Source organism: Acinonyx jubatus, chromosome B3 (genome assembly GCF_027475565.1).
Source record: "Acinonyx jubatus isolate Ajub_Pintada_27869175 chromosome B3, VMU_Ajub_asm_v1.0, whole genome shotgun sequence".
NCBI classification, from domain to species: domain Eukaryota; kingdom Metazoa; phylum Chordata; class Mammalia; order Carnivora; family Felidae; genus Acinonyx; species Acinonyx jubatus.
In genome coordinates, this window is record NC_069386.1 from 29,126,603 (window position 1) to 29,151,955 (window position 25,353).

General features: G+C 36.4%; 1 protein-coding gene across 4 annotated transcripts in view; it reads right to left on the reverse strand.

Annotated features, from left to right (window-relative positions):
* SCAPER (S-phase cyclin A associated protein in the ER) overlaps positions 1–25,353 on the reverse strand; it is a 505,210-nt gene that overhangs the window by 476,285 nt on the left and 3,572 nt on the right. For 3 of the 4 annotated variants that reach the window (XM_053223692.1, XM_053223691.1, XM_053223689.1), the window contains exon 2: positions 9,208–9,325. In XM_053223692.1, coding sequence (XP_053079667.1) covers positions 9,208–9,325 — 118 coding nt within the window. Of the gene's footprint in view, positions 1–9,207; positions 9,326–19,811; positions 19,834–25,353 lie in introns of those variants that run through there. The other variant, XM_053223690.1, reaches the window with a different exon arrangement.

Genomic DNA, 25,353 nt, shown 5'->3' on the forward strand with positions numbered 1-25,353 from the left:
TACTGGGACAAAGACACCACAGTGTGGTGAAACCCAGTAACAGCTGTGTTGTGATTTGACATAATCTCTGACCCTCTTCTGCTGTGCGATCGCATGAACATTTTCAGGGGCAATCCCGCACCCAGCCATTGCTCAGCAAGAACCTCCCACAGGGAGTCAGGACGGGTCCAAGCCGGAGGGGTCTCCGAAGTGTGAGGATTTGAAACACAACCCCATCTGATATAAAATTCTGGAGGGAGGTGCTGCCTGGCAGGCGGACAGCTTGGGACACGCAGAGGGTAGAGGCTGAAGGTGGACAGAGGCCTGAGACAAAGGAGGGGTGCTTGATTGTGAACTGGTGAAAGTGCAACATTCCTGTGCCAGAGACTAGGGAACTGGGTGAAGCCATTTCCACTCTCTGCACACATTTGCACACAACAATGACAACCACAGTAAGCTAAGCAGTGAAACCTAGTGGAGAATAGAGCTGTTACACCAAGCCCCGCCCAACTGCGCCCTCCAAGCACATCCACTAGAAGACCAGCAGAAGTCACATCACATACTTAGTGAACAGATGGACTATACAGGGCTTCAAAGTTTCAGTTCTAGGGGAAACTGGATGCAACTTAATTAGGTTTCATTCTGTTTGCTGTTTTGCATTCTTTTTTTTGCTTCTGTTTTTGATTAAATTGGTTTTTTTTCATTCTTTCGTTTCATTCTCTTTAGTGGACACAAAGAGAAAAATTTATTTTTATTTTTTCTACTTTACATTTACTTTTTTTAAATTTTTATTCTATTTCATTTTCTTTATATCACTTTATTCTATTTTATCTATTTTTAAAAAATCTTTAAATGTCTTCTTTTTCTTTTCTTTCCCTTTTTTCTCTATCAAGATTCCTTCAACAAGCAGACTAAAAACACACCTAGGATATAGCTTCCTTTATTTGATTTTTGATTTTTGATTTTTTCATTTTTATTTTTCACTTTATTTTTTTCTTCTTCCAAAATGACAAAATGAAGGAATTTACCCCAAAAGAAAGAGGAGGAAGAAATGACAGCCAGGGGCTTAATCAACACAGATATAAGCAAGATGTCTGAGCTAGAATTTATAAGCACAATAATAAGAATATTAGCTGGGGTTGACAAATGCATAGAATCCCTTCCTGCAGAGATTTAAAGAAATAAAATCTAGTCAGGATGAAATTACAAGTGCTATAACTGAGATGCAATCTCAAATGTATTCCACGATGGCAAGGATGGATGAGGCAGAGCAGCAAATCAGTGATTTAGAAGATAAAGAGAATAATGAAGCAGAAAAGAGGAGGTAAACAGAGCAAAAGATCACGATACAAGACTTGGAGAATTCTGTGACTTATTAAAAAGGGATAACATTCGAATCATAGGAGTCTCAGAAGATGAAAAGAGAGAAAAAGGGGCAGAAGGTGTATGTGAGTGAATTTAAGCAGAAAACTTTCCTACTCTAGAGAAGAACGTAGACATCAAAATCCAAAAAACCAGGAAACTCCCATTAGATTCAACAAAAACCGACCATCACCAAGGCATATCGTAGTCAAATTCACAAAATACACAGATAAGAAAAGAATCATGAAAGCAGCAAGGCAAAAATGTTCTTAACCTATAAGGGAAGACAAATCAGATTCGCAGCAGACCTATCCACAGAAACTTGGCAGGCCAGAAAGGAGTAGCAGAATATATTCAAAGTGCTGAACCGGAAAAATGTGCAGCCAAGAATTCTTTATCCAGTAAGGCTGTCATTCAAAAATAGAAGGAGAGATAAAGAGTTTCCCAAACAAAAACTAGAGGAGTTCATGACCACTAAACCAGCCCTGCAAGAAATGTTAAGGGGAACCCTTTGATTGGAGAGAAGACAAAAGAAAACAAAAAAGACCAAAAGCAACAAAGACTAGAAACAACCACAGAACATCGCCAGAAACACCCTCTACAAGCAACACAATGGCACTAAACTCATATCTTTCAGTACTCACTCTAAATGTCAATGGACTAAACATTTCACTCAAAAGACAGGGTATCAGAATGGATAAGAAAATGAGACCCGTCTATATGCTGCTTACAGGAGACTCATTTAGACCTAAAGACACCTGCAGATTGGAAGTAAGGGGATGGAGAACCATCTATCATGCAAATAGTCATCAAGAAGAAAGCTGGAGTAATTATACTTACATCAGACAAACTAGATTTTAAAATAAAGACTGTAACAAGAGATGAAGAAGGGCATTATATGGTAATTAAAGGGTCTATCCAGCAAGATCTAACAATTATAAATATTTATGACCCCAATGTGGTAGAACCCAAATATATTAATCAATTAATCACAAACATAAAGAAACTCACTGATAATAATACCATAATAGAAGGGGACTTCAACATCCCAGTTAGAGCAAAGACAGATCATGTAGGCAGAAAATCAACAAGGAAACAATGGCTCTGAAAGACACACTGGACTGGATGGACTTAATAGATATATTCAGAATTTTCATCCTAAAGCAGGAGAATCCACATTCTTCTCAAGTGCACATGGAATATTCTCCACAATGGATCACATACTGAGTCACAAATCAGCCCTCAACAAGTACAAAAAGATCAAGATCATACTTTGCATGCTATCAGACCACAACACTATGAAATTCAAAATCAATCACAAGAAAAAATTTAGAAAGACCACGAATATTTGGAGATTAAAGAACATTGTACTAAAGAATGAATAGGTTAACCAAGAAATTAAAGAGAAAATTAAAAAGTACATGGAAGCCAGTGAAAATGAAAATATGACAGCCCAAAACCTCTGGGATGCAGCAAAGGCAGTCATAAGAAGGAAGTACACAGCAATCCACACCTTTCTGAAGAAGGAAGGTCTCAAATACATAACCTGACCTTACACCTAAAAGAGCTGGAAAAAGAACAGCAAATAAAGCCCCAAACCAGCAGATGATGGGAACTAATAAAGATTAAAGCAGAAATCAATGACAACAAAATTAAAAATAAGAAAAAAAAAAAACAGAACAGATCAATGAAACCAGGAGTTGGTTCTCTGAAAGAATTAACAAAATTGATAAACCTCCTTTTGATCAAAAAGAAAAGGGAGGGGCACCTGGATGGCTCAATAAGTTAAGCATCCGACTTCAGCTCAGATCATGATCTCACAGTCCATGAGTTCAAGCCCCACGTCGGGCTCTGTGCTGACAGCTCAGAGCCTTGAGACTGATTTGGATTCTGTGTCTCCCTCTCTCTCTCTCTGCACCTCCCTGCTCATGCTTTCTTCTCTCCCTCCATCCCTCCCTCCCTCTCTCTCCCTCTCTCTCAAAAATAAACACTAAAAAAAAAATTTTTTTTAAGAAAATGGAAAAGAACCCAAATAAATAAAATCATGAATGAAAGAGGAGAGATCACAACCAACACTGCAAAATTATAAACAATATTAAGAGAATAGTATGAGCAATTATAGGCCAACAAACTGGGCAATCTGGAAGAAATGGAAAATTCCTAGAAACACATAAACTACCAAAATTGAAACAAAAAGAAATAGAAAATTTGAACAGACCCATAACCAGTAAAAAATTGAATTAGTGATCAAAAATGTACCAACAAACAAGAATCCAGGGCTGGATGGCTTTCCAGGGGAATTCTACTAAACATGTAAAGAAGAGTTAATACCTTGCTGTTCCAAGAAATAGCAATTGAAGGAAAAATTCCAAACTTGTTCTATGAGGCCACCATTACCTTGATTCTAAAACCAGACAAGATCCCACTAAAAAGGAAAAGTACAGACTAATTTCCCTGATGAACATGTATGCAAAAATTCTCAACAAGATACTAGGAAACTGGATCCAACAATATATTAACAGAATCATTCACCATGATCAAGTGGAATTTATTCCTGGGATACAGAGCTGGTTCAATATCTCCAAATTAATCAATGTGATACATCGCACTGATAAAAGAAAGGATAAGAACCACATGATTCTCTCAATAGACGTAGAATACAGCATCCTTTCTTGATAAAAAAAACTTTTATACAAAAAATAGGTATAGAAAGATCACACATCAAGATTATAAAGGCCATATACAAAACCCACCACTGATATCATCCTCAATGGGGAAAAACTGAGAGCTTTTCCCCTAAGGTCAGGAACATGACAAGGATGTCCACTCTCACCACTGTTATTCAAAACAGCATTGGAAATCCCAGCCTCAGCAGACAACACAAAGAAATAAAAGGCATCCAAATCAGCAAGGAGGAAGTCAAACATTTACTTTTTGCAAAGGACATGATACTCTATATGAAAAACCCAAAAGACTCCACCAAAAACTGCTAGGACTGATCCATGAGTTCAGCAAAGTCACAGGATATAAAATCAATGTACAGAAATCGGTTGCATTTCTATATACCAATAATGAAACAGCAAAAAGAGAAATCAAGGACTCAATCCCATTTACTATTGCACCAAAACCATAAGATATCCAGGAAGAAACCTAACCAAAGATGTGAAAAGTCTATACACCGAAAACTATAGAAAGCTTATGAAATAAACTGAAGAAGACACAAAAAAAACATTCCATGCTCATGGATTGGAAAAGCAAATATTGTTAAAATGTCAATACTACCCAAAGCAAGCTACAAATTCAATGCAATCCCTATCAAAATAACACCAACATTCTTCACAGAGCTAGAACAAACAATTCTAAAATTAGTATGGAACCAGAAAAGACCCAGAATAGCCAAAGCAATCCTGAAAAAGATAACCAAAGCTGGAGGCATCACAATTCCGAACTTCAAGCTACATTACAAAGCTGTAATCATCAAGACAGTATGGTACTGGCACATAAACAGACACACAGATCAATGGACCAGAACAGAGAACCCAAAATGGATCCACAAATGTATGGCCAACTAATCTTTGACAAAGCAGAAAGGATATCTAGTGGAAAAAAGATAGTCTCTTCCAGCAAATGGTAAGGGGAAAACTAGACAACAACATGCAGAAAAATGAACCTGGGCCACTTTCTTACACCATACACAAAAATAAACTCAAAATGGATTAAAGATCTAAATGTAAGACAGGAAGCCATCAAAATCCTAGAGAAGAAAACAGGCAACAACCTCTTTGACCTCAGCCACAGCAACTTCTTACTTCCCTCCATGCAAGGGAAACAAAAGCAAAAATGAACTATTGGGAGGGACCTCATCAAGACAAAAAGCTTCTCCACAACAAAGGAAACAATCAGCAAAACTAAAACGCAACCAACGAAAGGGGAGAACATATTTGCAAATGACATAGCAGACAAAGGGTTAATATCCAAAACCTATAAAGAACTTAATCAAACTCAATGCTCAAAAAACAAATAATCAGTGAAGAAATGGGCAAAGACATGAATAGACACTTTTCAAAGGAAAACATCCACATAGCTAACAGACACATGAAAAAATGCTCAACATCACTCATCATCAGGGAAATACAAATCAAAACCACAATGAGATACCATCTCACACCTGTCAGAATGGCTAACATTAACAACTCAGGCAACAACCAATGTTGGCAAAGATGCAGAGAAAGAGGATCTCTTTTGCACTGCTGGTGGGAATGCAAACTGGTTCAGCCACTCTGGAAAACAGTATGGAGGTTCCTCAAAAAATTAAAATAGAACCGCTCCTATGATCCAGCAATTGCACTACCAGGTATTTATCCACAGGATACAGGATTGCTGATTTGAAGGGGCACATGCACCTCTATGTTTATAGCAGCACTATCGACAATAGCCAAAGTATGGAAAGAGCCCAAATGTCCATCGACGGATGAATGGATAAAGAAGATGTGGTATATATACACAATCAAATATTACTCGGTGATCAAAAAGAATGAAATCCTGCCACTTGCAAAATGTGGAGGGAACTAGAGGATATTTGTCAGAGAAAGACTAATATATGATTTCACTCACGTGGAATTTAAGATACAAAACACATGAGAACTCTTAAGTACAGAGGACAAACTGAGTGAGGGTTGCTGGCAGAGTGTTGGGTGGTGGGGAGAGCTAAAGGGGCATGGAGCATTAAGAGGACACTTGTTGGGATGAGCACTGGGTGTTATATGTAAGTGATGAATCATTAAATTCTATTCCTGAAATCATTATTACACTATATGTTACCTAACTTGGATTTAAATTAAAAAAAATTTTTTTTTGGCTAGAATAGAGCTAAATATAAAAAGATAAATTTGGGATGCCTCAGTGGCTCAGTTGGTTAAGTGTCTGACTTCGGCTCAGGTCATGATCTCACAGTTCATGAGTTCGAGTCCCATGTCAGGCTCTGTGCTGACAGCTCAGAGCCTGGAGCCTGCTTCAGATTCTGTGTTTCCATCTCTTTCCGCCCCTCCCCAACAGTTCAATAGTCCCATCAGTTCATTCGCTCCTGCTCTCTCAAAAAATAAACATTTAAAAAAAATTTTAAGACAAATTTAATTTCCCTCTCTATTCAGTAATTTTTGATTCAAAGTAACTGTTCCTTAAAAATATCTAGGAAGACTGGCAAAGAAAAGCTACTGAGGGAGGACTGGTCCAAACAGATTTTTTTTTTAATTTTTTTTTAATGTTTATTTTTGAGAGAGAGACCGTGTGTGAGCAGGGGAGTTGTCAGCACAGAGCCCAATGCAGGGCCTGAACCCTCGAGCCGTGAGACGACCTGAGGCGAAGTTGGATGCTTAACCAACTGAGCCACTCAGGCACCCCTAAACAGATATTTTAATATACTATAATGCCTCTATAATTAAAACAGCATGGCCTTCATGCATGAATGAACACCCCAGTGAAATAGAATATAACTACATATGGAAATTCAATTTATGATAAGCTGACATCTCAAAAAAAATGGGGCCAAGATAGACTTTATAGTAAGTGATGCTGGAGCAACTTGTTTATCATATGGGAAAAGATAAAATGAGACCCACAACTCACACAATATGCAAGAAAAAACTACAAATGGATCAGAGATAAAAATGTAGAAAGTAAAATACAGATAAAATAAACTTTTAAGTAAAAAAGTATAAAAAGCAAGATAAAATGTAAAAAATAGGTAAACCTATACAGAGAGGGAAGGAGGTAAACCATAAGAGACTCTTAAAAACTGAGAATAAACTGAGGGTTGATGGGGGGTGGGAGGGAGGGGCAAGTGGGTGACGGGCATTGAGGAGGGCACCTGTTGGGATGAGCACTGGGTGTTGTATGGAAACCAACTTGACAATAAATTTTATATTTTAAAAAATATATGTAAACATAAAGTAAATTCAAAAGAATAAAACACAGATGAACTCATATGGCTTGAAACATCCTGCTGGGTAAGAGTGTTCTCAAAGAAGAAAAATATGTCAAAAGGAAACAGGAGCCAGCTTAAAACAGGTCTCCCACTGACAGAACAATTAAGACAAACCTAGAACAATTTAAGCATCAAAACAGAGTGATAGATTATAACTTTAATTTTTTTTAACGTTTTTATTTTTGAGACAGAGAGAGACAGAGCATGAAGGGGGGGGGGGGCAGAGAGAGAGGGAGACACAGAATCGGAAGCAGGGTCCAGGCTCTGAGCCATCAGCCCAGAGCACTACGCGGGGCTCAAACTCACGGACCGTGAGATCGTGACCTGAGCTGAAGTCGGACACCCAACCGACTGAGCCACCCAGGCGCCCCGATAGATTATAACTTTAAATAAGAAATTAAATTAAATTAGAAATCATGACCCCACACAAATTTAAACAAATATAAACTTACACATATAAATACAAACAGAAAAGAGAAAGCTCTTCCTTACATTAGAATGTCAGCTAATAGGGGCATCTGGGTGGCTCAGTTGATTAAGCGCTGATTTTGGCTCAGGTTATGATCTTACAGTTTGTGAGTTCAAGCCCAGAGTCATGCTCTGTGCTGACAGCTCACAGCCTGAAGCCTGCTTTGGATTCTGGGTCTCCCTCTCTCCCTCTCTCTGCCCCTCATCCACTTGTGTGCACGCACTCTCTCTTTTTCAAAAATAAATAAACTTTTTAATAAAATGTCAGCTAGGGGCACCTGGTTGGCTCAGTTGGTTGAGCCTCCAACTTTGGCTCAGGTCATGATCTCATGGTGCAGGAGTTCAAGCTCCACATCAGGTTGTCTGCTGTCAGCTCAGAGCCTGCTTTGGATTATATGTCCCCCCTTCTCTCTGCCCCTTCCACACTCACGTTTTCTCTCTCAAAAATCAATCTTTTTTTTTTAATGTCAGTTAATAAGTATAGAAGGAACGCTGAGGTTAGCAAATCACCATTTTACAACCACCAGAGTAATAAGAGTAATAACTTACTCAGCTAAGAATTATCAACAGAAGCTGAAAGTAGTGGGTAGACTGTTTTAAGAGATATTTACATAGTTTCAAACTATCTTACCACATATTACTTATTAATTACAAATGAAAAAGTTAGTCACTTAACAGTAGAGAAACTCAGAAGATAACCAAGTGGTAAATGTTGACATCGATAGTAACAAAACAAAACCACTATCTTGTGCCTCCTATGATGCCCTGAAAAGGACACAACATAATTTCTACAGAATCCCTCCAAAAATATGTAACTGAGTCTAATCATGAAAGGACATCACACAAACCCAGTATGAGGAATATTCTACAAGCCCTCAGAAAATTTCAAAGTGAGGTGCCCTTTGGCACACTCCACCCTCCTTTTTTCTATATCCCCAGACAATCTTCTGGATCCCCAGGTTCTAGGCAGTGCTCACAATCATTCTACCCATTGAAGTGAAAGAACTAGTTCAAATAATAACTAAAGAAATACACTCATCTTTTATTTTCTAAAACATTACATTAAACTATACCTAGGTAACTGTGGTGAATACAGTAAAATTTTAAAGCCTCTTTATTTTCAGAAGAATTTAACAAAAGAAAAAAATCTAAATCTCCTATAACTTAAAAAAGAAAATTAATATGCCGATCATAACCCACATTCCTTCCTATGTGAAAGAGCAAAACTAACACTTTCATGAAACCATCTGTATATTAGCTAAGATAAAAAAGCAACAGAAAAGTTATTTCCTATTTAATGCATGCTAATTTGCTCAAGAGTTTGAATTGTAAACTGTTTTCAGTCTATCTACTGTTTAGGGCTCAATATATCCTCCTAATTTACAACAAAAATGAAACTTTTTAAAAACACATACCATCATCATCTTTGCTTTCTAGTGGAACACTCCAAGCTATCAGATTTCTTGCTGTACGACCCTCCTCCGCAACTATTCTCCTTACTTTGTCATGACTATTAGAGCGCTGGAATGAAGCCTATATAGAGAAAAGAGAATATTTATTATACTATTAGATTAGTCAACATATAAAATATATTTGGCTGACAAATTCATTATTTCTCACATTTTCTCATAAAGGAAACACTTAAAACTAATTTGGGATTGAAAGATTAAACGAGGAAAAGAAAGTAAGTCAGAGATTTTTTATTTCTAAAAAGACTGATTTTACAACTTTAAAAATAAACAAATTACTTCAAGAATAAATACAATCTTCAGTTTGGAAATGTGCTCTTCTAAGAAGCACAAATACTGCTGTGTACACACTGTAGCACCACCACTTACGTATCACAGGTCTGATACCTCTGATTTTAATCCCACGCGTAGGGTTGATTTTACTCTTTCCCTTTCTTCATTTGTAATTTCTTTCTCTACCAGTGAGAAACTCAGTTCTCATTATCTAAATTTACTTACATGTTCAATTCTAACATACAAATAAAATAGTTTCATAATTGCGAGCCCACAACTCTGAGAAACATATTATTAAGATTACATTTCTATAAAGTTCTTATCTTTAGCCTTACAGCATCCAAAGTACTGCATTTTGTTTTCCAAAATTACTTAAATTAGTACTTCCCATCCTCACCACTTTCAGTGTGATTACGTTATTCACATTCCATTTTGGGTTCTCCTCACCTACTGGTTAATTTTAATTGCTTGTTTATTGCGGGAGTATGTGAAAGAAAGCAATACATTATTCTCAAAGAAACTGCTTGACGAGTGGTATGACTTGAAGAGACGAAAAAGGCATTACCCTCTAAAGCATGGGTCAACAAACTTCTACAAAGGGCCAGATAATAATTTATTTCAGGCTTTGCAGGCCATACAATCTCTGTGACAACTACTCAATCATAGTTTTTGTATGAAAGCAGCCAGAATTTAACTTCTACATCTTTAAAATAAATACCTACCCCTACATTCTTTCATTCCTCTGACTTTACGCCGGATATACACGTGGCATCTACTTACCTAACTCATAAGCTTACACCAAAACTCATTAATCTGTGACCACTATTCCAACTCCATCCTGTGCAAAATTCTTGAATCATCTCTATTCCCATACTTTCCAATAAATTTAACACACTAAAATCTCCTTTTGATTAAACACATCTCCCAATGATTATTAGCTCTATAGATAACTTAGATTGGCATCTATCATTTAGGTTACCTAAGCATTGTTTAACCAAGGAGTATAACTATTTCTTTCAGGCCAGATGAACAAGTTTAAGTAGGTGGCCTGCTTTTCAGCTCTTTTTCCGATAATTTCAGATATGTCCAATAATTATGCAATCACATAAAATCTTATAGGTAGATAAATGGAGATACATATCAGATCACAAAATCCATCATTCTATACATTATTCTCTAACTCAAGAGTCTTCATAAATTCATGAATTTCTAGGAACTAAAGTTATCACAAGATAGCAATGCTGCAGTAATGTCTGAACAGAAAACTGAAATCTAATATTCTTTTCTTCTATAAATGTTTCAGTTCTACCATAAATTTTGCAAAGTTAGTTCTTTTATATTCAGTACACATGCACACATTCAAAGAAAGAGCTACTAGCTCAAGACTTTATTTTAATTCTTAATTCTAATATTTCATATGCAAAACCAGTATAACATTCATCTTACGACAATGCCTGACTGAAAATCATTTTTCCATAAAAGTATAGGTGCATTCTGTAATATATGCTGAGTGAACTCTTCAATAAACTAATAAATTCTAGTCATTTTTAATAACCCTATTATTGTAAGGATGTCAGTAGTAACTTAAAGTACAGTAGTTTTAAACATTTTAATCTCAGCGTCAGGTCTTGGTATTCAATAAATGACTCTGAGATACTTCATAACATTACAGATTATCTATTTCAAACAAAATTTTCATCTAAGTTCTTTTCTTCCAGGAGACTTAAACAAAATATATTATTTTCATCCAAAGTCACAGTGTGCCACCTAGTGCCATATGGAGATTTTGCAGAGGCTTGTTCAAATACTAAATGTTTCAATAAAAGGTATAAATATCAGTCTTGAATTAAGGTTTTTACGTTTAACTCTCAGTTTATGATTTATGCATATAATTTCTGAGACTTGCTCCTAGATTGGGAAAAGAAGTTTCAACCTATTTTTCTCCTGAATAATTTCCACTTTAAGCAACTTGGTTCATAATCCTGAACTGGTTTCAAGCACCATTTATTAAATTTTTATGTTTGTATCTCCATAAAAGTATCTACTCCTTATAAATTCTTCAAAATCCATCCATAATACTACTTGCTCATAAAATGAAATCCCCATCCTTTTTAAGATGGTTTTTCAGCTTTTCAAATAATTCAGGAAAGACCTTTGTTTTTTTTAATGTTTTTTATTTCATTTTTGAGAGAAAGAGAGACAAGCAGGGAAGAAGCAGAGACAGGAAGACAGAGGATCCAAAGGAGACTCCACACTGTCAGCATGTCCCCATGTGGGGCTCGAACTCATAAACCACAAGATCATGACTTGAGCCAAAGTCGGATGCTTAACCGACTGAGCCTTACCCAGGTGCCTCAAGACCCTTTGTTTTAAATTCCCACTACTAAGCCCTTCATATTTTAAATAGAATGAAGATAAGATTACCAGTCACTGAATACCAGGAGTACATTAAAACTCTAAGAATTGTAGCATTTACATTTTTACAAACCACAAACTTATCTCAGAAACTGAGTAACTGGTTCAATTTCCCTAACAGAATGATAACTTTGTCAGATCTTACTGGTATTTCACATCTTTCTAAAGACTGAATAAAGCCATAGATGAACTGAGGCTATCTGGACTATCACAATGGACAAAAATAAATTGCAATTTTATATGAGCTACTTTGTTTTCAGATCTGTTAGAACAGTTATCAAATATTACCAATTCTATCCCTATATATATCTTGAAATTATAAATCCACTAGTATTACCCTAGTCTGAGCCATTACCATGTCAAGCATAAATTATTATAACAGCTCTGGGACAGAGACAATAATATGTTCACCAAAACCACTAGGTTTTTCTCCTGCTACAAGCTAGATAACACTTTCTAGTTTCTTACAGATAGATGACCATGTGACAACAAAATGTAATAAAAGGCATCTAAATTGGCAAAGAAGAAGTTCAGACTCACTTTTTGCACATGACATGATACTCTACATGGAAAACCTGAAAGACTCCACCAAAAAGCTGCTAGAACTGATACATGAATTCAGCAAGGTTGCAGGATACAAAAATCCGTGTACAGAAATCGGTTGCATTTCTATGCACCAATAATGAAGCAACAGAAAGAGAAATCAAGAAATCGATCCCATTTGGAATTGCACCAAGAACCATAAAATACACAGAAATAAATGTAACCAAAGATGTAAAAGATCTATATGTTTAACTATAGAAAACTTATGAAAGAAATTGGAGAAGACACAAAGAAATGGAAAAACATTCCATTCTCATGGATTGGAAGAACAAATATTGTTAACATGTTGATACTACCCAAAACAATCTACACATTCAATGCAATCCCAATCAAAATAACACCAGCATTCTTCACAAAGCTAGACAAACAATCCTAAAATTTGTATGAAACCACAAAAGACCCCAAACAGCCAAAGTAATATTGAAGAAGAAAACCAAAGTAGGAGGCATCACAATCCCAGACTTTAGTCTCTACTACAAAGTTGTAATCATCAAGACAGTATGGTGTTGGCACAAAAACAGACACACAGACCAATGGAACAGAATAGAGAACCCAAAAACGGACCCACAAATGTATGGCCAACTCATCTTTGTCAAAGCAGGAAAGAGTATCCAATGGAAAAAAGGCAGTCTCTTTAGCAAATGGTGCCTGGAGAACTGGACAGCAACATGCAGAAGAATGAAACTGGACCACTTTCTTACACCATACATAAAAATAAACTCAAAATGGATGAAAGACTTAAATGTGAGACAAGAAACCATCAGAACCCTAGAGGAGAAGATAGGCAACAACCTCTTTGACCTCAGCCATAGCAACTTCTTACTCGACACATCTCCGAAGGCCAGGGAAATAAAAGCAAAAATGAACTATTGGGATCTCATCAAGATAAAAGACTTCTGTACTGCAAAGGAAACAATCAACAAAACTGAAAGGCAACGGACAGAATGGGAGAAGATATTTGCAAATGACACATCGGATAAAGGGTTACTATCGAAAATCTATAAAGAATTTACCAAACTCAACACCCGAAAAATAAACAATCCAGTGAAGACATGGGCAGAAGACATGAATAGACACTTTTCCAAAGAAGACATCCAGATGGCCAACAGACATATGAAAGATGCTCAACATCACTCATCATCAGGGAAATACAAATCAAAATCACACTGAGACACCACCTGACACTGGTCAGAGTGGCTAAAGTTAGCAACTCAGGAAGCAACAGATATTGGCAAGGATGTAGAGAAACGGGAACCCTCTTACATGGTTGGTGGGAATGCAAACTAGTGCAGCCACTCTGGAAAACAATATGGACGTCCCTCAAAATATTAAAAATAGAACTACCCTTTGACCTAGCAATTGCACTACTAGGAATTTATCTAAAGGATGCAGGAATGCTGATTCATAGTGGCACATGTACCCCAATGTTTACAGCAGCGCTATCAACAACAGTCAATGCTAAGTGAAATAAGTCATTCAGAAAAAGACAGATATCATGTTTTCACTCATGTGCAACTTAAGAAACAGAAGACAATAGAGGAAGGGAAGGACAAATAAGTTACAAACAGAGAAGAAGGCAAACCATAAGAGACTCTTAAATACAGAGAACAAACTTTGGGTGCCAGGGTGGTTCAGTTGGTTAAGTATCCAACATCAGCTCAGGTAATGATCTCACGGTCGTTGAGTTTGAGCCCCACCTTGGGCCCTGTGCTGATAGCTTGGAGCCTGGAGCCTGCTTCAGATTATGTCTCTCTCTCTCTCTCTCTCTCTCTGACTCCTCCCCTGCTCATGCTCTCTCATTCTCTCTCTCTCTCTCTCAAATATAAACATTTAAAAAAAGTTAATAAAAAAAAAGAGAACTGAATGTTGATGGGGGTGAGGGGTTGGGAGTGAGGAAAATGGATGATGGTATTGAGGAGGACACTTGTTGGGATGAGCACTGGATGTTGTATATAAGTGTTGAATCATGGGAATCTACTCCCGAAGCCAAAACTACACTGTATATACAATGTATGTTAGCTAGCTTGACAATAAATTATTAAAAAAAAAAAAAGCAAAGGGATAGAAAAACATCATGCAAAGGGAAGAGAAAGCTGGAGTAGCAATACTTAAAAAATAGACATTAAAACAAAGACTGTAACGAGAGACAAAAAGGATACTACATAATCATAAAGAGAGCAATCCAACAAGAATATACAACAATTGTAAATATTTATGCACCCAACATGGTGGAACCCAAATACATAAGGCAGCTAGTATGGAACACAAAGAAAGTAAATGACAGTAATTCAGTAATACTAGGGGATTTTAATACCACACTTAATGTCAACAGATAACTCATCCAAAGAGAAAATTAACAAGGAAATAGTAGCTTTGAATGACACAATGCACCAGAAGAATTTAACAGATATATTCAGAACATTCTATCATAAAACAACAGAATACACATTATTTTCATGTGCACAAGGAATATTCTCCAGAATAGATCACGTGTTAGGCCACAAAACAAGTCTCAACAAATTCAAAGAGACTGAAGTCATGCCATGCATCTTTTCCAACCACAACACTACGAAAACTAGAAATGAACCAAAAGAAAAAACCTGGAAAGAACACAAATACATGGAGGTTAAATAACATGCTATTGAACAATGAATACATCAACCAAAAACTCAAAATAAAAAAAAATAAATGCAGACAAACGAAAATCATAACACAACGGTCCAAAATCTTTGGGATCCAGCAAAAGCTGTTCTAAAAGGGAAATTTAGAGCAACACAGGTCTACCTCATGAGGAAAGAAACATCTTAAACAACTTAAACTTTCACCTAAAGGAATATGAAAAGAATAACAGAATCCAAAACCAGTACAAGGAAGGACATAATAAAGATGAGAGAAGAAATAAATGAAACAGAAACTAAAAAACCAACAGAACAGAACAATGAAATAAGGAGCTGGTTTGTTGTTGTTTTTTTTTTTTTTTAAGTTTAATTATTTTGAGAGAGAGAGAGAGAATGCAAATGGAGGGGGAGGGCAGAGAGACAGAGACACAAAGAATCCCACACAGGCTCAGCACTGCACTGCACCTGATGTGGGGCTTGAACTCATGAACCACAGATCATGACCTGAACCAAAATCAGACGCTTAACCAACTGTGCCACTCAGGTACCCCATAAGGAGCTGGTTCTTCAAAAAGATCAACAGGAGTGCCTGAGTGGCTCAGTTGGTTAAGTGTCCAACTTCAGCTCAGGTCATGATCTCAAGGTTGGTGAGTTCAAGCCCTGTGTTGGGCTCTGTGCTGACAGCTCAAAACCTGGAGCCTGCTTCTGATTCTGTGTCTCCCTCTCTCTCTCTCTGCCCCTCTCCTGCTCTCTCTTTCTCTCTCAAAAATAAACATTAAAAAATTTTTTAATTAAAAAAGTCAACAAAATTGATAAACCTTTAGCCAGACTCATCAAAGAGAGAGACAGAGAGGACTCAAACAAAATCAGAAATGAAAAAAGGAGAAATACCAACAGAAATAATGTAAATACAAAGAATTGTAAAAGAATATTATGAAAAATTATATGCCAACAAATTGGACAACCTAGAAGAAATGGATACATATCTAGAAACATATAAACTACCAAAAATGAAATCGGAAGAAATAGAAAATCTGAACAGAGATGCCTGGGTGGCTCAGTCAGTTGAGCGATCAACTGTGACTCAGGTCATGATCTCACGATTCCCAAGTGTGAGCCCCGTGTTGGGCTCCGTGCTGACAGCTCAGAGCCTGGAGCCTTCTTCACTTTCTGTGTCTCCATCTCTCTCTGCCCCTCCCCCACTATTACTTTATCTGGTACCCGTAAGAATGCTCTCAAAAAAAAAAAAATAAAAAAAATAAAACATTAAAAAATTTAAAAAAAAATCTGAACAGACTGATTACCAGCAATCAATGAGAATCAATAGTCAAAAAAACAAACTCCCAAAAAACAAAATCCAGGACCAAAGAACTTCAACAAGCGAATTCTACTCAACATTTAATGAAGAGTTAATACCTATACTATCAAACTATTCCAGAAAATAGAAGAGGAAGAAAAGCTTCCAAATTCATTCTATGATGCCAGCATTATCCTGATACCAAAATCAGATAAAGACGTTACAAAAAAAGAGAACTACAGGCCACTATCTCTATTGAACACAGATGTAAAAACCCTCAACAAAATACTAGCAAACCAAATCCAACAATATAAAAAAATCATTCACCACGATTAAGTGGGATTCACTCCTGGGTTGCAAGACTGGTTCAATATTCACAAATCAATCAACTTGCTATATCATAACAAGAGAAAGGATAAAAACCATATGATCCTTTCAATAGATGCAGAAAAAGCACCTGACAAAGTACAACATCCATTCATGATTAAAACCCTCACCCACGTAGGTTGAGAGTTAATATATCTCAACATAATAAAGGCCATATATGAAAAACTCACAGCAAACAACATCAAAAACTGAGAGCTAAGATCAGGAAGAAGACAAGGATGTCCACTCTTACCATGTTTATTCAACATAGTCCTGGAAGTCCTAGCCACAACAATCAGACAAGAAAAAGAAATAAAAGGCATCCAAATCAGTGAGGAAGAAGTAAAACTTTCACTATTTGCAAAAGAATCATACAATATATCAAAAACCCTAAGAATTCCACCAAAAAACTACTAGAACAATAAATAAACTCAGTGAGGTCACAGGATTCAAAATCAATACACAGAAATCCACCGCATTTCCATAAGCTAATAATGAAGTAGCAGAAAGAGAATTAAAAAAACAATCCCATTCACAATTGCACCAAAAATAATAAAATACCTGGAAATACATTTAACCAAAAAGGTGAAAGACCTATACTCTGAAAACCATAAAACAATGATGAAAGATATTGAAGACAACACAAATAAGTAGAAAGATATTCCATGCTCATGGACTAGAACAAATATTGTTAAAATGTCCCTACTACCCAAAGCAACCTACAGATTTAATGCAATCCCTATCAAAATACCAACAGCATTCTTCACAGAACTAGAACAAACTAACCTAAAATTTATATGGAACCACAGAAGACCCCAAATGGCAAAAAAAAAAAAAAACAAAACAAGAAAAACCCAACTTGAAAAAGAACAACAAAATTGGAGGTATCACAATCCCAGATTTCAAGTTATATTACAAAGCCATAATAATCAAAACAGTATAGTACTGGCACAAAAACATAGATCAACAGAACTGAATAGAGAGCCTACAAATATGTCAACATTTATGGTCAATTAATATTTGACAAAGGGAGCAAGTATATACAATGGGGAAAAGACAGTCTTCAACAAATGCTGTTGGGAATAGCTGACAGCTATGAGCAAATCAATAAAACTGGACCACTTTCTTACACCATACACAAAAATAAATTCAAATTAATTAAAGACTTAAATGTGACCTAAAACCATAAAAATTCTAGAAAAAAGCACAGGCAGTTTATTTCTCTGACATTGGCTATAGCAGCATTTTTCTACATATGTCTCCTGAGGCATGGGACTACATGAAAATAAAAGCCTTCTGCACAAAGGAAATAATCAACAAAACTAAAAGACAACCTATGGAATGGAAGAAGATATTTGCAAAGGACATATCTGATAAAGGGTTAGTATCCAAAATATATAAAGAACTTATATAACTCAACACACAAAAAAGCAAATAATCCAATTAAGGAATGGGCAGAGGACAGAACAGACATTTCTCAAAAGACAGACAGCTAACAGACACATGAAAAGATGTTCAACATCACTGATGATCAGGGATATGCAAATCAAAACCACAATGAGCTATCACATCACACCTGTCAGAATGTCTAAAATCAAAAACGCAACAAACAGCAAGTGCCAGTGAGGATGTGGAGAAAAAGGAACCCTGTGCACTGCTGGTGGGAATGCAAAATGGTACAGCCACTGAAGAAAACAGTAAGAAGGTTCCTCAAAAAATTAAAAATAGAACTACAATATGATCCAGCAATTCCACTATGAGGTATTTACCCAAAGAATATAAAAACATTAAATAAAAAAGATATATGCATCTCTATATTGCGGCATTATTTACAATAGTGAAATTATGGAAGCAGCCATTGACAGATGAATGGATAAAGAAGATGTAGTATACACATAAATTAGAATATTACTCAGCCATAAGGTGGAATGAAATCTTGCCATTTGCAACATGAAAGGGTCTAGAGTGTATAATGCAAAGTAAAATAAGTCAGGTAGAGAAAGACAAATAGCATACAATTCCACTCATATACAGAATTTAAGAAATCAAACAAATGAACAAGAACAAGAGACAAACTAATACAGAGAATTGTTGAATCACTATATTGTATACCAGAAACTAATATAACACTGTATGTTAACTCTGCTGGAATTAAATTTAAAAAAGAATGGTAACTATATCAATATTGAACAAAGCCAACATTAAGGCAAGGATTACTGCTAGAGACAGAGTGATATTTCAAAATGATAAAAGGTTCATCAACCAGTAAAATGTAACAATTCTAAATATACATCTAATATCATAAAAGGAAAAACTGAAATAGAAAAAAAAACACTATTACTATGGAAGATTTTAACATACCTCTTAAGAAGATGGCAGAATAGACAAAAAGAGTTAACAATACAGAAGTCTGAACACCATAACGAGCAAATTTGACATATCTGACACATCTGGAACCCAACACTCAACAATGATCGAATATACATTCTTTTCCAGTGTATGGAATTTTCCAGACTGTTGATATCCTGGGTCATAAGCAGGCTGCACTAAATTTCAAAGAATAGAAAGTACCAAAGAGAGACAACCAGAAGAATCCCTGTACGTTAGGAAATTAGGCAATACATTTCTAACTAACATACATACAAGAAGCCACACTGGAAATTTTAAAATATTTTCAACTGAATCATAATAAAAATATGATACATCAGTACTTGTACAGCAGCCAAAGCCATGCTTAAAGGAAAATATATAGCCATAAATGAGAGAATGTCAAAAAGCTAAAAACCAATTATCTGAGTCTCTATTTCAAGAAGCTAGAAACAGTAGCATATTAATTCCAGAAAAGAAGGAAATATTAAGCACCAAAAATAACTAAAATACAAGACAAACCTATGATAGTAAAAAACTAATAAAACCTAAAATGGGCTATTTGAAAACACCAGTGAAATGTTGATCAAGGAAAAAAACACAAAACTAACCATTATCAGGAATTAAAAAGAAACATCACTGTAGATTCTAGAACCTCCAACCTTTAAAGAAAAAAAAAGGATATTAAAAATATCAATTTACAGTATTTGATGAAATGCAAATTCCTTGGAAAACATAAATTATCAAACTTTGGCATAAAACGAAACAAAATCTGAGTATTTATTAAAGAAACTGAGTCCCACAAAAGAAAAAATCCAGATCCCATGGGTTCCACTGGTGAATTTTCCAAACCATGTAAACAAAAAATTACACTAAATTCATAAAGAAAATAAAGTAGAAGGAACACAACTCATTTTATGAGGCCTGCATCACCCTGATAACAGAACCTAACAGGATAATACAAGCAAAGTAAATTGCCAGTTCAAACTATTTTTTTTTAAATATAATTTATTGTCAAGTTGGCTAACATACAGTGCATACAGTGTGCTCTTGGTTTTGGGGGTAGATTCCCGTAATTCATCGCTTACACACAACACCCAGTGCTCATCCCAACAAGTGCCCTCCTCAATGCCCATGAACCATTTTCCCCTCTCCCCCGTGCCCTACCATCAACCCTCAGTTTGGTCTCTGTATTTAAGAGTCTCTTATGGGTTTGCCTCCCTCTCTGTTTAAAACTATTTTTTCCCTTTCCCTTTCCTAAAACTAATTTTTCCCTTTCCCTTCCCCTTCCCCCATGGTCTTAAGTTTCTCAACTTCCACATATGAGTAAAAACATATGATACCTGTCTTTCTCTGACTTATTTCACTTAGCATAATATTCTCCAGTTCCATCCAGGTTGTTGCAAATGGCAGGATTTCATTCTTTCTCGTTGCCAAGTAGTATTCCATTATAGATATAAGCCACATCTGCTTTACCCATTCATCAGTTGATGGACATTTGGGCTCTTTCCATTCTTTCACTATTGTTGAAAGCGTTGCTATAAACACTGGGGTACAAGTGCCACTATGAATCAGCATTCCTGCATCCTTTAGATAAATTCCTAGTAGTGCAATTGCTAGGTCAAAGGGTAGTTCTATTTTTAATATTTTGAGGGACGTCCATATTGTTTTCCAGAGTGGCTGCACTAGTTTGCATTCCCACCAACCGTGTAAGAGGGTTCCCGTTTCTCTACATCCTTGCCAATATCTGTTGCTTCCTGAGTTGCTAACTTTAGCCACTCTGACCAGTGTCAGGTGGTGTCTCAGTGTGATTTTGATTTGTATTTCCCTGATGATGAGTGATGTTGAGCATCTTTCATATGTCTGTTGGCCATCTGGATGTCTTCTTTGGAAAAGTGTCTATTCATGTCTTCTGCCCATGTCTTCACTGGATTGTTTATTTTTCGGGTGTTGAGTTTGGTAAATTCTTTATAGATTTTCGATAGTAACCCTTTATCCGATGTGTCATTTGCAAATATCTTCTCCCATTCTGTCCGTTGCCTTTCAGTTTTGTTGATTGTTTCCTTTGCAGTACAGAAGTCTTTTATCTTGATGAGATCCCAATAGTTCATTTTTGCTTTTATTTCCCTGGCCTTCGGAGATGTGTCGAGTAAGAAGTTGCTATGGCTGAGGTCAAAGAGGTTGTTGCCTATCTTCTCCTCTAGGGTTCTGATGGTTTCTTGTCTCACATTTAAGTCTTTCATCCATTTTGAGTTTATTTTTATGTATGGTGTAAGAAAGTGGTCCAGTTTCATTCTTCTGCATGTTGCTGTCCAGTTCTCCAGGCACCATTTGCTAAAGAGACTGCCTTTTTTCCATTGGATACTCTTTCCTGCTTTGACAAAGATGAGTTGGCCATACATTTGTGGGTCCGTTTTTGGGTTCTCTATTCTGTTCCATTGGTCTGTGTGTCTGTTTTTGTGCCAACACCATACTGTCTTGATGATTACAACTTTGTAGTAGAGACTAAAGTCTGGGATTGTGATGCCTCCTACTTTGGTTTTCTTCTTCAATATTACTTTGGCTGTTTGGGGTCTTTTGTGGTTTCATACAAATTTTAGGATTGTTTGTCTAGCTTTGTGAAGAATGCTGGTGTTATTTTGATTGGGATTGCATTGAATGTGTAGATTGTTTTGGGTAGTATCAACATGTTAACAATATTTGTTCTTCCAATCCATGAGAATGGAATGTTTTTCCATTTCTTTGTGTCTTCTCCAATTTCTTTCATAAGTTTTCTATAGTTAAACATATAGATCTTTTACATCTTTGGTTACATTTATTTCTGTGTATTTTATGGTTCTTGGTGCAATTCCAAATGGGATCGATTTCTTGATTTCTCTTTCTGTTGCTTCATTATTGGTGCATAGAAATGCAACCGATTTCTGTACACGGATTTTTGTATCCTGCAACCTTGCTGAATTCATGTATCAGTTCTAGCAGCTTTTTGGTGGAGTCTTTCAGGTTTTCCATGTAGAGTATCATGTCATGTGCAAAAAGTGAGTCTGAACTTCTTCTTTGCCAATTTAGATGCCTTTTATTACATTTTGTTGTCTGATTGCTGAGGCTAGGACTCCAAACACCGTGTTAAACAACAGTGGCGATAGTGGACACCTCTGTTGTGTTCCTGATCTCAGGGGGAAAGCTCTGTTTTTGCCCATTGAGGATGATATTAGTTGTGGGATTTTCATATATGGCTTTAATTTTTTAATGTGTATTTATTTTTGAGACAGAGAGACAGATCATGAGTGGGGGAGAGGCAGAAAGAGCAATATAGAACCCAAAGCAGGCTCCAGGCTCTGAGCTGTCAGCAGAGCCCAACGTGGGGCTGTAACTCACAAACTGCAAGACCATGACCAAGCCGATGTCGGATGCTCAATCAACAGTCACCCAAGTGCCCCTCATATATGGCTTTTTTGATGTTAAGGTATGTTCCTTCTATCCCGAGTTTCCTGAGGGTTTTTAATAAGGAAGGATGCTGTATTTTGTCAAATGTTTTTTCTGCATCTATTGTCAAAATCATATGGTTCTTACCCTTTCTTCTATTAATGTGATGTATCACATTGATTTGCAAATGTTGAACCAGCCCTGCAGCCCAGGAATGAATCCCACTTGGGTTATGGTGAATAATTATTTTTAATACACTGTTGAATTCAATTTGCTAGTATCTTGTTGAGAATTTTTGCATTCATGTTCATCAGGGATATTGGCCTGTGGGGTCTCTGTCTGGTTTGGGAATCAAGGTAATGCTGGCTTCATAGAATGAATCCAGAAGCTTTCCTTCCATTTCTATTTCTTGGAACAGCCTGAGAAGGATAGGTATTAACTCTGCTTTAAATGTCTATTAGAATTCCCCTGGGAAGCCATCTGGCCCAAGACTCTTATTTGTTGGGAGACTTTTGATAAATGATTCCATTTCTTCGTTGGTTATGGGTCTGTTCAAATTTTCTATTTCTTCCCGTTTGAGTTTTAGTAGTGCATGGGTGTCTAGCAATTTGTCCATTTCAGGTTGTCCAGTTTGTTGGCATAATTTTTCATAGTATTCTCTAAAAATTGTTTGTATATCTGAGTGATTGGTTGTGATCTCTCCTCTTTCATTCATGATTTTTATGTATTTGGGTTCTCTCTCTTCTCTTTTTGAGAAGTCTGGCTAGGGGGTTCTCAATTTTATTTTTTTAAAAAACCAGCTGCTAGATTCATTGATCTGTTCTACTGGGTTTTTTTGGATTCTATATTATTTATTTCTGCTCTAATCTTTATTATTTCTCTTCTTCTGCTGGCTTTGGGGTTTCTTTGCTCTTCTGCTTCTAGTTCCTTTGGGTGTGTGGTTAAGTTTGTATTGGGATTTTTCTTATTTCTTGAGATAGGCCTGGATTGCAATGTATTTTCCACTTAGGACTGCCTTTGCTGCATCCCAAAAGGTTTGGACTGTCTTGTTTTCATTTTCATTTGCTTCTATACATTTTTAATTTCTTTTTTAATTGCCTGGTTGACCCATTCATTCCTTAGTACGACATTATTCAATCTCCACGCATTTGGTGGCTTTCCAAACTTTTTCTTGTGGTTGGTTTCAAGTTTCATAGCTTTGTGATCTGAAAATATGCATGGTATGATCTCAATTCTTTTATATTTATTGAGGACTATTTTGTGACCCAGTATGTGATCTATCTTGGAGAATGTTCCATGTGTACTCAAGAAGAATGTGTATTCTTCTGCTTTTGGATGAAGAGTTCTGAATATATGTCAAGATGTCAATATATGTCAATATATGTCAATAATGTCAAGTCCATTTCGTCCAGTGTATCATTCAAGGCCATTGTGTCTTTATTGATTTTCTGCCTAGACGATCTGTCCATTGCTGTAAGTGGAGTATTAAAGTCCCCTGCAATTACTGTATTCTTACCAATAAGGTTGCTTTTGTTTGTGATTAACTGATTTATATATTTGGGTTCTTCCAAGTTGGGGGCATAAACATTTACAATTGTTAGCTCTTCTTGATAGATCCCCATAATTATGATATAATGCCCTTCTTCATCTCTTGCTATAGCCTTTAGTTTAAAATCTAGTTGGTCTCATATAAGTACGGCTACTCCAGCTTTCTTTTGACTTCCAGTAGCATGATAGATGCTCTCCATCCCCTCACTTTCAATCTGAAGGTGTTCTCAGATCCAAAATGAGTCTCCTGTAGACAGCATATAGATGGGTCTTGTTTTTTTGTCCATTCTGATACCCTATGTCTTTTGATTGGAGCATTTAGTCCATTTACCTTCAGAGTGATTATTCAAAGATATGGATTTAGTGTCATTGTGTTATCTGTAGGTTTCACACTTGTAGTGATATCTCTGGTCCTCTGTAGTCTTTGCAGCATTCCACTCACAGAGTCACCCTTCCAATCTCTTGCATGGCTGGTTTAGTGGTCATGAGCTCCGTCAGTTTTTGTTTGTCTGGGAAAGCCTTTCTGTCTCCCTCTATTCTGAATGACAGTTTTGCTGAATAAAGGATTCCTGGCTACATATTTTTCCTATTCAGTACATTGAATATTTCCTGCTATTCCCTTCCAGCCTGCCAAGTTTCAGTGGACAGGTGTGCTACTACCCTTATATGTCTACCCTTGTAGGTTAAGGCCCATTTGTCCCTAGCTGCTTTCATAATTCTCTCTTTATCTTTGTATTTTGCCAGTTTCAGCATGATATCCCATGGAGAAGACATATTCTTGTTAAATCTGAAGGGAGTTCTCTGTGACTCCTCAATTTGGATGTCTGCCTCCTTCCCCAAATTAGTTTTCAGCTATAATTTGTTCAAGTAAACCTTCTGCCCCTTTCTCTTTTCTTCTGAAACTATGATATGGATACTATTACATTTCATTGAATCACTTAGTTCTCTAATTCCCCCCTCCTCATCTAGTATTTTCTTATCTTTTTCTTGGCTTCATCATTTTCCATAATTTTATCTTCCATTTCACTTATTCTCCCATCTGCTTCCTCCATCTTTGATGTCACTGCATCTAGTTTATTTTGTACTTCATTTACAGTATTTCTTAATTCATGGTGACTATTTCTTAGTTCCTTGATCTCTGAAGCAATAGATTCTCTGCTGTCTTCTATGCTTTTTAAAGCC